General features: G+C 42.6%; 1 protein-coding gene across 2 annotated transcripts in view; it reads left to right on the top strand.

The window, feature by feature from the left end:
- The window catches only part of PEDS1 (plasmanylethanolamine desaturase 1), a 35,869-nt gene extending 29,691 nt beyond the window's left edge, over positions 1 to 6,178 (top strand). For both annotated transcript variants that reach the window (XM_074288584.1, XM_074288585.1), the window contains 4 exons: positions 895 to 986; positions 1,873 to 2,017; positions 3,904 to 4,116; positions 4,975 to 6,178. In XM_074288584.1, the coding sequence (XP_074144685.1) occupies positions 895 to 986; positions 1,873 to 2,017; positions 3,904 to 4,116; positions 4,975 to 5,096 (572 nt within the window). In that variant the 3' untranslated portion in view covers positions 5,097 to 6,178. The remainder of the gene's footprint in view (positions 1 to 894; positions 987 to 1,872; positions 2,018 to 3,903; positions 4,117 to 4,974) is intronic.
- The last annotated feature ends 7,192 nt before the right edge of the window (positions 6,179 to 13,370 follow it).

Genomic DNA, 13,370 nt, shown 5'->3' with positions numbered 1-13,370 from the left:
TCCATTTCACCTGGGGATACCATTGCCCAGAGAGGGATAGGCACTAGTACAAGGACTTCACACAGGAAGTCAGGATGAAATTAGAGTTGTAATAGCATATGCTTGTTGGAGAAACGGACTATCATATCTGCTGTGCCTGGGCTGACTAGGCCTTGGTGCCCTCTTCGTTTCCTCCTCTTCCTCTTTCTCCTTATCCTCCTCCCTCCCATCTCTCTTTTCCTTCTCCCTCTTTACTTCCTCCTCTCTCTCCTTCATCCTTTTCTCCTCCCTTTGCTCCTTCCTTCCTCTCTTTATTCCTCACTCCCCATCCTTTTATCCTTCTCCCTCTCCATCCTTTTATCCTTTTCTTCCTCTCCTCCTCTTCTTTACCCTTCTCTTCCTCTTCTCCCTCCCCATCCTGTCATCCTTCTCCTCCTTCTTCCATTAGCAGGAGGAGCCACACCATACCATATTCTCCCCAAGCCCTTTCCTGGCCTGGGGGAGAAGGAGGCATGGAGAAGCCTCTGTGTGCACAGGGATTTCTAGACTTCACAGAATTATAAATCATGGGCTGGAAGAGGTCTCAGAGACAATCTAGGTCAACCCCCTTATTTTGCAGCTGAAGAAACTGAGGCCCACAAAGGTGCCTTGTTCAGTCCCAGTTAGGAAGTGGCAGTTTCCCTGACTCCCCTTCCAGTAAGCTTTCTTTCTGTAATTGACTGCTGGGTGGACTGTGTGGTTGCTGCCCTGATCTTTTGCTGGGAGGGGTTGGAAGAGACAGCAGAATGAGGAAGAGACTTCAGGAATAGAACTTGGATTGGGGGGGGGGGGGTCTAGTAAGTTCCTAAAGTTCCAAGTAGACATCCTTCCCTCCTCTGCTTCTCCCATACTTATTCCCCTCTCTTTTTCTTTCAGTTACAGGGGCGCTTATTGCTGACTTCCTGTCGGGACTGGTACATTGGGGAGCCGATACCTGGGGCTCCGTGGAACTGCCTGTGGTGGGAAAGGTTTGTACTCCAGCCTCACTGCTAGCTTTTAGGCATGGCCCCGGGGGCCATTGTCCTCGGCTAATTTTTTATGAAAAATAAGGTCCTGAACTTCTAAAGGCGTGGGACCATGTCTCCTCTTTGGCTGTCCTACTATATAATACCTAGCCCAGGGCCACACTGATTCACTGGCAGAATGGATAGTGGACATTCTCTCCCTGTTTAGAGAGAAGGCAAATGTGCAGAGGCCTCCGGGCTTTCCTGTTGGCCGGGCTTCAGGCAAGTTTATTCTGCCCACCCAATTAGTGAGATCAGGGTAGAACAACTTTATAACCACAGTCAGTAGCTTGTGGCTACTGGAGATTGAAATCTGGAGACAATTATTTCACTTTCTTTCCTCTCTTAGAGGGCACTGGCTGTAAGCCAGGGGTATTTATTAAAGCCTACTTTTTGACAGTTTTGTGGGAGAGACCAAGAAGTATGAGCCTTTGGCCCTGCTTTGGGGAGGCAAACTATATGGGAACCTAATAGAGAAAAACACTAACCATCATAGATTCAATGATAAATCATGTTTGATAGTTTAGGTCTTCAGAGGAAGAAGCAAATATTGGGAGCTTGGATGATCAGGCAGGTGTTTCTGTGATTAACCTTGAATACTCAGCAGGATTTGAATAATGAGAAGACTTTCTAAGCAAAGGAAATGACATGCAGAAGTCAGATGATCTGAGTGAATGCTCTGGTGGTGTTGGGGGGAGGGGAAGGTAGTAAGGAATCCTATCTGAGAGATCAGTTGGAAATTGGCAATTAGGGGTAGTAGGCAAGGTTGGCTGGGCAGGACTGCTGGGGCTGGGAGTTGGGGAGGGAGCTTCACCCTGGTGCTGATAGAATGTTGTATCCCTTCTTTTAGGCTTTCATCCGACCCTTCCGGGAACACCACATTGACCCCACAGCCATCACCCGGCATGACTTTATTGAGACCAATGGGGACAACTGCCTCGTGACACTGCTGCCTCTGGTGAACATGGCCTACAAGTTTAACACCCTAAGTCCTGGTGAGGAGTGTGGGCGATGGGATGGGGCACAGATTTAAAATCAGCATCAGGATAAGGTGGAAAAAGAATTTCACTGGGATTCAGAGAGGGAATCACAGAAAAGTAGTCCTTGAAGGTTGGGCAATATCCATAAATGAAGTTCTGGTATCTAGAGCAGATGGGGAGGGGAGGGGGCACATAGCATGGAAAGAAGGTAGAGACCCAAGACTGATTGTGTCCTACCTCCTTGTTACTCATCCCAGATATCCTTGGTTTTATCACCAGGCAGCACATGAGCATTATGCCCCATAGTGTACGTCCCCATGATAGGATACTGAGACTTGTGGAGTGGAGGGGAGTGTCCCTAGGTCAGGGAGTGGAGAAGAGATCACAATTCCTCCTTGTGGTCTTCTGCAAATGCTCTGGGACAAAGCCCTGGTCACCCAGTGTTGCTTATGACTCCTCTGGGCAAGGTGTGAATTATGGGAAGGAGACCAAGAACATTCTAAGCATAGAGGACGTGCTAGGTGGCACTGACAGGTGTCAGTAAACATGGTGCTTGAGGGAAAGTGGAGGTCCCAGTCTTGGGATTTAAAGTCTGCCCTATAACTTTTTGTCTGTGAAGTAAAGCCATCATGGTGGAAAGAAAAGAACATTGGGCTGAAGTTAAAGACCTGGTTTCAGATCCCAGTACACATTTTCTAGCATTATGGCCATGGGCACACTATGGCGTTCTGAGCCTCAGTTTCCACATCTCCAGAAGTGAGCATTATACTTTGAGAATCTGTCTCCTAGAATTCAAATAAGAGAAAGGAGAGGAGAAGGTAAAAGGAAGAGAGAGGGAGAGGAAAGGAGAGAGTGGGAAGGAGGAAGGGAGAGAGAAAATAAGAATGCATGTGTGAAATTATCATCTCTTCCTACCTGACACACACACAGAGAATGTAAACTCTTTTAGATGAAAGTTTTTGTCATTTTATTTATAGCATGCTGCACAGTGCCTTATACACACAGGCACTTAATACATGTTTATTGGATTGGATTTCATTGATGTTAGTAAAGTCCTTTGCTCTTTCCTGGGCTTTCATTTCCTCCCCTATAAAATGAAGGGGTTGGACTAGACCAGTAGTTTTCAAACTTTTGTTCTCGGTATCTTTATACTATTAAAAATTACTGAGGATCTGTATAAAGAGTTTTTATTTATGTGGGTTATATTTATAGATATTTACCATATTAGAAATAAACTAATTTTGAATCTGTAGATTCTCTGAAAGGGTTTCAGAGATACTTTCTCCCCCTCACAGTCATCCTAGGATTCTCTGGACCATACTCTGAGAACCACTGGACTATATGATCTCTTCCAAATCTTTCCAGCTCTAAATCCTATGGTACCTTGGATGTCTTAATGAGCATAGCCACCTCCTTCCTGCTTTGGGGGAAGGGTGGGGAGTAGGAGTGGGAGTATTATGAAATAGAGAACATCATGAAGGCTTTAAGTTTGTTCTAAGGAAAAATTTCTAGCCTAGAGAAGCTTTCTTCTACAGATGACCAAGGAGTCAATGATACTGGATCTCTTCTTTAAAGGCTTTTCATTTCTGACTTTAAATAGGACAGGACTCCTCTAAACTAGGTCCCTAAAAAACACTTTTGGCCACTATCAGGCTAGCAGTAGTAGGGGAGAGGAGAGGTAAGATCATAGGTCTTAAAGAGATGGAAACAATCTTAAGAGATCATATAATTTGGTCTCCTTCCTTATGTAGGAAAGAAATGGGTATAGAGAAGTTAAATCGTGTCCAAGATCACATAAGTAGTAAATTTACAGAACTGAGATTTGAACCTTGGACTAGAGCATTATCCCATGACAAACCCTATGACTAGCATGGTGTCTGTGTTTCTTTGCCCTTCCACAGATGAACTTTATCAGCTCTATCCTTGGGAGTGTTTTGTCTTCTGCCTTGTCATCTTTGGAACCTTCACCAACCAAATTCACAAATGGTCTCACACTTACGTTGGGCTTCCCAGATGGGTCACTTTCCTCCAGGACTGGCACATCATCCTACCCAGAAAGCACCACCGAATCCACCATGTATCCCCCCATGAAACCTACTTCTGTATCACCACAGGTGAGCTGTTGGATTAGACACTGGAAAGTTCAACAGAACCCATGACTTTAGGGGGCTTCTAGGTTAAGGAAGGGAAAGACCACAGAAACAGGTGAAAAGATCATTAACAACCTGGTATTAGAGGAGAAATACTTGTTAATGATTGTAGGATGAAGGGAGGAAGAGAAGATTGGGAATGGAGGAGGGGGAGAGATCAGGAGAGACTTCCCAGCATAGAGGGAACTCCCTCTGGTCTTGAAGGGCAGGCAGGATTTGGATAGGTAGGGAATGAAGGTGTTATAGGAAGGAACAGGGTAGTTCAAGCTGTTGAAGTACATTGAGACAGTGAGGAGACCAGACTGACCCAGAGGGGAATTTCTGTACTACAGTAATGGGAGATAGGACTATATTGATGGGTTGGAGCCATATTAATACACTAGTCAATCTAGAACAAGAACTGAAAGCGTCCTTAAACTATAGGACATCAATTTCAGATTTCATTCCTCTTTGCAAAATGAGAGCTCTCCAACAGGATGACTTTGACTTTTAAAGTCTTTTCTAGCTGTGTCCTTTGGCGAATTCTATTCCATTGTGATACCTCTCAGCATGTGAAAAGCCAGGCTAAGAATTTTGAACTTCAGAAGTTTTGGGCAATTGCCTATAGCAGAATACTGATTTCTTTTATGTGAAATGGCTTAGAAAGAAAGGAAACCTCCTTCTCAGGAATATCCTTTCCTGGTGTTCAGGGCTGACCCACTGGGTCAATGAATTTGAATGAATTTTGCCTTATCCTCCTTTACTGAAGAACAAATTGGATTTTTATTTGGATCTGAAGAAAATAATCCAGGCTTTTCTTTCTTTCTCTTCCCTGACATTCAGGCTGGCTCAATTACCCATTGGAGAAGATCGGATTCTGGAGACGGTTAGAGGACATTGTTCAAGGACTAACTGGAGAAAAGCCTAGAGCAGATGATATGAAGTGGGCACAGAAGATAAAGTAGTCCCCAACAGCTTTCCTATGAGCTCTAACCTTGTTGCCAACCTTTCCAAACAGCCTCTCTCTCTCCCTCTCTCTTTTTCTCTTACACACAAATACCCCATCCAACAAGTGCCAGACTTGAAGTGAAATTTCTTGGAGACCTGCTCCCTAGATGGGCAGCACTTATGGCTTCTCTCTTTGAAACAAAGATGCTGATTGACATGTAACAGATTAGCATGGGAGAGGGGGAAAGGCAGGGCCCATGTACCTGCTGGCCAGCATCCCTGGGGGTGCCCTTCATTTTTGGGAGTAGGGTGGCCCCCTCCTCACAGAAGCAACTCAAGGAAGCTTGTGGAGACGTAAGAAAAAACCTGCTCATGAGGCTTGGTTGGCACTGTCACCATGTTTCTGTACTGCCTGGAGAGCCTGAGTCCAAATGGAGACAGGAAGAAGAGCACACGGTGGAGGGTTTTCATGACTGACTCTGGTCCATTAAGGTTTTTAGTTTTTATTTTTGAATGCAGTCCCTCAAGGCTGCTCTGCATGAAAACAGCCCACAGAGCCACAAGAGCCCACACAACAGTCAGATCTTCATGCACTTAGTGGTCCATCCACCATAGTGTCTCCTTTGTGCCCTCGGGGGTGGAGGTCATCTACAGGGCTGATTGACCTCTCTCATTGGACCTGGAAAGCAAGGGGAGAAGCGTCCCTAGCTCAGTCCCCCTCTGCCAGGATTGAGGGAAGTCAATATGGAACCTGTGCTGGCCCCCCAACTCCCTACTGAGTTCAGGAACCCCTCCTCCTTACCCACCCCTAGGAGCAGACTTGAGCCGGACATTTCCCTTTTCATCCGAAAGGTGATAATTCAGTTGGTGCTAGAGATGTTTCTTTGCACTTCTGAGAGCCATGAGCTAAGGTGATGACTGGATGGGAGGGAAATAATAGCCCTTTTGAAGAAGGGTTGTCAAGAGAGGAGAGTGTTGTTTTTTAAAGGTGCTTGCTTGTTTAATGTAAATAATATAAAGCCTTAATATCTTTTCTGTAACATGGAATAATATTTTACGGTGATGTTTTGAATGTATATAATATATTTATAACAAAGCAGTCGAGAATACTAACTTTGTTTGCCACTTGGTGTTTCTAGATTGGGAGGGAGGGAGGGATGAAGTGAAAAGATATTTGCTCCTCCTGGGTTAATTAAGGCTTCACCCTGTCTTCTAGGGTATCAAAAAGGTTAATGGGTTCTGTTGTCTGCACTCTAGGGAATACATGTTTCAAAAGGATAATCAGTTAAGGTGAACCTACTTGCTCTTAGATAGTAGAGTTTATTATGATGGATAAAAATAGATACATTTCTTTTGGAAACACATTTATTGATCAATTATTGTGTGCAAATCAATGATCAGGGAGCTAGTACTCTCCATGCATTTCAGCAGTCAGAATAGATTAAAATTCATAAGCCACTCAATATGGAGTTTGAGATGACTAACAAAACTCTCACCTGAGACAATAACTTAAACACGACCAGGTGAAATCCTAATTCAGTCTTGGACTGAATTATTAGAAGTGGAGAGCAGATTTTAACTCAACACATGAGACAATTTTTTTTGACATTTCATAATTAGAGCTGTATTCAGCAAAGGAACACATTCCTCTACAAATAGAGCTCTTCATCACTTCAAGTGTTCTGTTCAATCAGATTGTTAAATCCATTATTCATTGTTATGAATGAAAGGTAGAACTAAATGACTTCTCATATCCCTCCCTATTCTGAAATGCTATATAAATGATTGGAATATAAAAGCCATAGTCACGTTGTCTTTTGCCCTTTGCAGATACATCTCCAAGGTTGTGTTTTAAATCTAAGCACCACATTTATGATTAGAAATGTTGACCTATCTGGAGCATTTTTAGAATATGAGAACTAGGTGGAAAAAGAGATTTAAAATACCATGCTATATCAGACAAACCAGGAATGAAAAAGAGAGGATTTGGGAAAGACTGATCAGGGTTTTTAAATATTAGAGCTGTCCTAACAAACAAGAAATAAACTTAAATAAACTGTGGGTAAAAGTAAACAAAGAAAGTTTTGGTAAGCTTATGCAAGAATTTGACTTCTTTCCAATTCCAAACTTAAAATCCTAAAAAATGTCCTATACATTAAGAATTGTCCTGCAAACAGAATGGGCTTCCTTATTGGATAATGAATTTCTAACACTGGAGGTATTCAAGATGATTCTGGCTAACCACGTATCAAGTATTTTTATCTGGGATTCATGTATCCTACCAGGGAGTTTGCTGTGCCTTTGATGGCCTCCAAGATTCCTTACAATTATGTTAGTGATGTCATAGGTTTGAGGTTCAAACAAAGTGAGAGAGCCCAGCCTGATGTCCATAGGTCAAGGATAGCTCCCTTGCCTCTTAAAGTCTATACATAAACAGATGATCTTGGTAGCTGGGCTCATATTTAAGGCAGAAGAAAATAGGCCAGTGAAAGCTTTTGACAGCAATTTTGAAGGCCTGGGAGATGTTGTCATCCAATCCAATCAGGAAGTGGATTTCCCACATGACAGATCATCACCATTTTACAGGAGACAAAACGGGGCCAGAAGTGTGGATTGTCTTGCCTGCACTCACACAGCTAATAAACAGCAAAGATGGGACTTTCACCTAGGTTTTCTGACTAATAAAAAAATCTAAGTCTTTCTTATGGAGAATGTCAGTAATTACCCAAGGACTTTCAGGAGAAAAGTGGGTCAGCTTGGCAAATTAGGAGCTTGCTTTATGGGGTGGCTGCCTGAAGAGAAAAGGAGGGACACAAACATCTTTAAAAAAGTTACATAGATGGTTTTGAATTAGGGAGGGTTCAAAAATACCTAGGATCTTAGTCATTGTTCACCTTAATATTTCTTGGTGAAATTCAGAATACTGGCACTCAGAATAATTAAGAACCATGGAGAGGCCTCAGCTGGCTCTTTATGTCCTAAATTTTAGGGAAAGGGCATCCTCTTAAATCGTGGGCCAGAATAGAACAATCTTATTCCCCCCAAAATACCCAGCCCCATCTTTCACAATTAAAGAACCTTAAGACTTTTAAGGGGCTTTAGACTCCCCCTACCTCAACTCAAAGGATGGTTGCCTGATAGAGGGTCAAAACCATGTTTTATCTTGTTTAAACCAACTCCATTCTTGCTCCTACAATGTGCTGCTGACAAATGCCCAGGTCACTAGGCATAGAAATGGGTCACTGAAGCTGTTTGATGCAGTGCATTGGAATTTAGATTCAAAATCTACTTCTGCTACTTAATCCTTTCATTTTGGGTATTACCTTTTCACTCTGAGAAAAGGGAAACTGGTTTCCTCACCTATAAAATTGTTTGAATTTCAATAGTTCTTTAAAAGCACTTTTATCATAATCCTTGTGAGGGAGGAAGGTAAATAAATTCTTTTTTTCTGTTTATAAAAAATTTTAAGAATAAAGGGGGAAATATTTAGCAACACCACATAAAAAAAATTAAGAAAAAAAAATTTCCTTGGGTTATTTTTTTCCTTAATTTTTTGACCTTGGTAAATCCATTCTGTTCAAGTATTGTCCCATAGAGTCAAAGATAGGCAAGTTTGGCAGGCTGTCCCCACTCTATAGCTATAGCCATTTTCCATCAACTCCAGTAGTCTTCCCCTGACTTCTAAATTATGTGACCTTGACCCAATTGCTACATCTTAAAGATTAAGATATGCCTTCTATAAAATGGGAATAATAAAATATGTGATACCTCCTTGGTGGTATTCAATTAAAAACACAAACCATTTATTAAGAATAGGCTATGTGACAATCGCTATATTTGTCCCTGGAGGTACAAACTAAAAAGGACATTCCCCAGCTTGAAGAAACTTCCCGTGCCAGTTTTTAGATGGCTATAAAAAGAAAATTCAATCCTAAGTATAGGGATTTGGCTATTTTAAAATGTGTGGTTGTCCTGCCATCTAGTGGGAACAAGCAGGTCATAGCGTAACTATTGGATCGACACTGGAGAGGGTTGGAATACTTCATATCTTCCAGCCCTCAGTCAGGAACAGCTTCCTTAATGTTTAATTACTAGCCCTTACTTCAATATGATACAGACTCTGAAAGGGTTCAGGAGTAAAGATCCAGTCTTCGCTTCCTTTCTCTCACTATCTTCCATCCCATTCAATCACTTAGACTTATCCATTCTTGCTCAATCAATGACTGTCCCAGATCCAAAGCTCATCACTCCAGTGGTAGCACTTCCTCCATTTAATTATGACTACAAGAATGATAATAATGGGCATTCCTATAATGCTTTAATGTTTATGAATTGTTTTCTTCATAGCCACTGCTGAATGCCTAGGTATTATTTTCATTTTACACATAAGCAAACTTAAGAGTGACCTGAGTGATTCACTTAGTGTCATACAGCTAGTAAGTTTCAAAGTCAAGATTCAGCCAGTCTTGTGGATCCAAGAGCAATATTCTTTATTATATCCATTTCATAAATGAGGATTACATCAATCTCACTGATCTGTTTCTTCCTTTTCTGATCCTCCAATCTAACCCCATGCTTCAAGAGCAATTTTATGGGATAGCAGATCATGCATATTCTTTACTCAAAGTAGATCTCCATTGCTTACAGAGCAGACATAATATAAATCCAAATGATAATAGCTTAAATGTCTATGGTGTTTTATGATTTGTAAAGTATCTGCCTTAATGATTAGAACTAAGTCAAGTTTCTAGAGCATCTACAATTAACAAATTTTGTTTTCCTAACAGTCATTCTGCTTGATAGGTTGTAAAAGTAGAACTTTCTCCATTTTACAGAAGAAATTGAGGCTATGAGATCTAGAGTGACTTGATTTAGGTCAGAAAACTAATAAGTCCCAAAGCTGGGACCAAGGCCATTGGCTATTGGATTTATTTTCCAGGACCCTCAGTCTGGTCCATATTCACAACCTTCTACAATCGACTTTTCCAGCCTTATCTCCCACTGGTTCTCTTTATGAACTTTGTTCTACCTAAATTATATTCACTATTCCCCAGATATTTTCTGAACTTTCCCACCCCTGTGGCTTTGTACAGAGGGTCTTTCTCCCTCTGCCTACAGAAATCACATCCTGCCTTCAAGGCCCAGTTCAAACTCCATGGCTTTCAGAAAGCCTCTCCTAACCCAGTTGGCCAAAGTAATTATAGTAACTTTAGCAATTAATAAACAAGCATTTATTAAATAGTTACTATATGCAAAGTGCTAGACACAAAAAATAGTTCCGCCCTCTAGGAGCTTATATTTGATGGGAAGACAATCTGGCCATGTGTTATGTAAGACAAATATAAGAATTATAAGATCCATAATGAAGCATGTCATCCATTTTCTGACCAAGGTGATGAATCCAAAGTATGGATTGAGACATTTGATTATAGCTAAAGTGGAAATTTATTTTTCCTGCCTATGCAGGAAACCACTTCAAATGGTTATCTATGTCCACAACTCTCCCCCAGCTCTCCTCTTCCCCATCTTCTTCACCGTCCTCTCAATCCACCCCAAGGAGAGAAGTCAGTGGAAGAGAGGAAGACTTATTTATATGGAGGAAAAAAGAATTTTTAAAATGTAAGAGATAAATGCAAAGGACAGGACATTAGCAACTGGGGAATCAGCAAAGTTCTCTTGAAGGATGTGGGTGATTGAGTTGAGGCCTGCAGGAAGCTAAGAGTTCCAAGAAGGAAGAGCATTCCAGTCCTGGGAGTAGGCATGAATACAATTTGTGATGGCATGTTAAACTCTGTCCATGACATCTTAAAGAGCACCTGACTTTTCTACTAGATAGACATCCCTGTTTATGTTTGGATACAAGATCAGAATCATCTTCCCTTACATTTCTCTAAGCTATTCCACTATATTTCTAGCAGTTGCCTTTGCCATACAGCACAGGTAAGAGCATTTCTGTCAATACAAAGTGTTCGTTAAATAAGCCTGCAAACTTCTTCATGCTGCTAGATCAGTTTGGCATTCACTTTAGGCATGCCTCATTGTCCACACCTCTACCAGCCCCCTCAAAATTTGGGGGGCTTCCCTCTTTCATACACGATTTCTGGCTGATTATATTGTCACTGGTCAATCCCTAAGCACTCATTCTCAAGTCAACCTTCAAATGTTGTGGAAAGAGTACTAGTTTTGAAGTCCAAGAACTGAGATTCAAATCTCCATCTGCTACTTATTATTTCACTAACTTCTGTATATATTTCTTAAGTATACTGGGTATAAATGAAGTTCCTGACCTCAGGGGACAGTTTCAACTAATACACATTTATTAAACATCTATGTGTTCCTGATTGGACCTTCTGCTTGGAAGGCAGAATCATAAGCTCCAAACTTCCATTTAAGGAGGGGGCTCTGGACAATCATCTCATCCTTCCCTACTTGTTGGAATACACGGGAGCCACCTGACAGTGGCTGCTGGAGATCCAAGCCAGAATGGATCTCTTATGAGAGGAGGGTACAAGGAGACTGAGAGGCAGTTGCTGTTCTCTGAACTCTCCGACTGAGAGCCCGGCCTCTCTCCTCCTCCCTCTGCCTCCAATCTATCTCATTCCCAGTCCGCATCACCTGTCATGCCCTGCCACTCCTTCAGATGCTGTGATCCATAGTTGTGGAGGCTCTCGGGGAACTGACCTTTCCCTTAACACCTACTGGCTGCCCTGCTTTTGGACTTCCTTCTTATCCCTAACAGCTGGTACCTTTTTCTTTCCACCCTTTTGATTTTTCAGCTTTTGCGTGCTGTCTTTTCCCATTAAATTCTAAGCTCCTTGAGAGCAGGGGCTGTTTGTTGTTGTTTTTTAATTTGTATTTATACCCCAGTGCTTAACCCAGGGCCCAGCACATAGTAGGAATTTAATAAATGTTTGTTAATGTGACTGTGCTAAATGCTGGCACTAAAAATACAAAAGCAGGATTAGTCGCACTATCGAAAAGCACCGACAATAAAGAGAATGAGAGCTTCCAAGAGGCAGAGCTGAAGAAGGTGAGCATCCCAGGCATGTTTGCAGCCTAGGAAAAAGCATGGAGGTGATTGACCAATTTGTCTAAAATGTGGAATGAATAAAGGAGAGTAATTTATAATCGACCTAGAAAGGTGGTCTAGAATAGACTGGGTGGGACTTTAGAAGCCAAACGTAAGAGTTTGTATTTTATCCTGGAAGGAATGAGAAGTTACAAAAAGTCCTTGGGCAGGAGAGTGATATGATTAGTCCTGACCTTTAGGAAAATCACTTTAGTAGCTTTGTGGGAAAGAGATGGGCGATGGGAAAGGATAGACCAAATAGGACTATTGTAATAGTCCGGGAGGGAGGGTACCTGTACTAGGATAATGGTGGGAAAAAGCGAATTATAGAGAGAAGCCAAGTAGGTAGAATTGAATGATTATGAGTTTTTTTCACTTTCAGTCATATCCAACTCTTTGTGATCCTGTTTAGGGTTTTCTTGGCAAAGACACTGGAGAACCTTGCCATTTCCTTCTCCAGTTCATTTTACAGATGAGAACACTGAGGCAAACGGGATTAAGTGACTTGCCCACGGTTCAGTGTGTCAGAGACCGGCATGAACAGGCCTGTGTGAACTACGGGGACCCAAACACCAGACTGAGACATGAATAGAAAAAGCCACCCTTGGCGTACTAATCAGGGAAGTTCAAATAAAATGTTAAGGGGGAAAGTCATCTGCGGGGTAGCTGGAAGGGCTTGGCGGGGCATTTGGCAAGGCCCAGAGATCCCTATAATAGTGTGGGAGTTGGGGGGAGGCCGGGTGGTGCGGGCTGGGGGTCCTCGCTTAAGGCAGCTGCTTGACACTGTATCTATGTTCTCCAGTTTGGTTTGGGAGGGGGTTGTCGTTGAGCAATCTCGCCAGCTGCCAGCAGGACTCCGGGGGGCCTTCATCCTTCCAGATCCTGGGCCCTGGGATGGCTCAGCCGGAAGGATCGCTGCGTCTTTGTGTTTGGGAGTAGATGGCAAAGCAGTCATGACTTTCTGTAGGGAAGTTCTTCGGGAACGCACGCCCTCCCTGCCTGTATGTAAAATGTGCATGTGTGTGCATAGATACACACTTGCATCCACAGGAAGAAGTAAAATTTCAGCCTTCACAGTCAAAAGGAAGACCACTTGGCTTTCTCCCTTTCTGGGACACGGCGATGTTCATGGCCGCGGGACGGTGGGATTTCAGGCCGGAAACTGAGGCAGTCTGATTGGGCTCCGTCATTTCGCGGGGCCCAGAGTAGTGACCCGCACCCG

This window comes from Sminthopsis crassicaudata, chromosome 2, assembly GCF_048593235.1.
Source record: "Sminthopsis crassicaudata isolate SCR6 chromosome 2, ASM4859323v1, whole genome shotgun sequence".
NCBI classification, from domain to species: Eukaryota; Metazoa; Chordata; class Mammalia; order Dasyuromorphia; family Dasyuridae; genus Sminthopsis; species Sminthopsis crassicaudata.
Note: the sequence above shows the minus strand (reverse complement) of the source record. Positions and strands in the feature narration are given on the sequence as shown.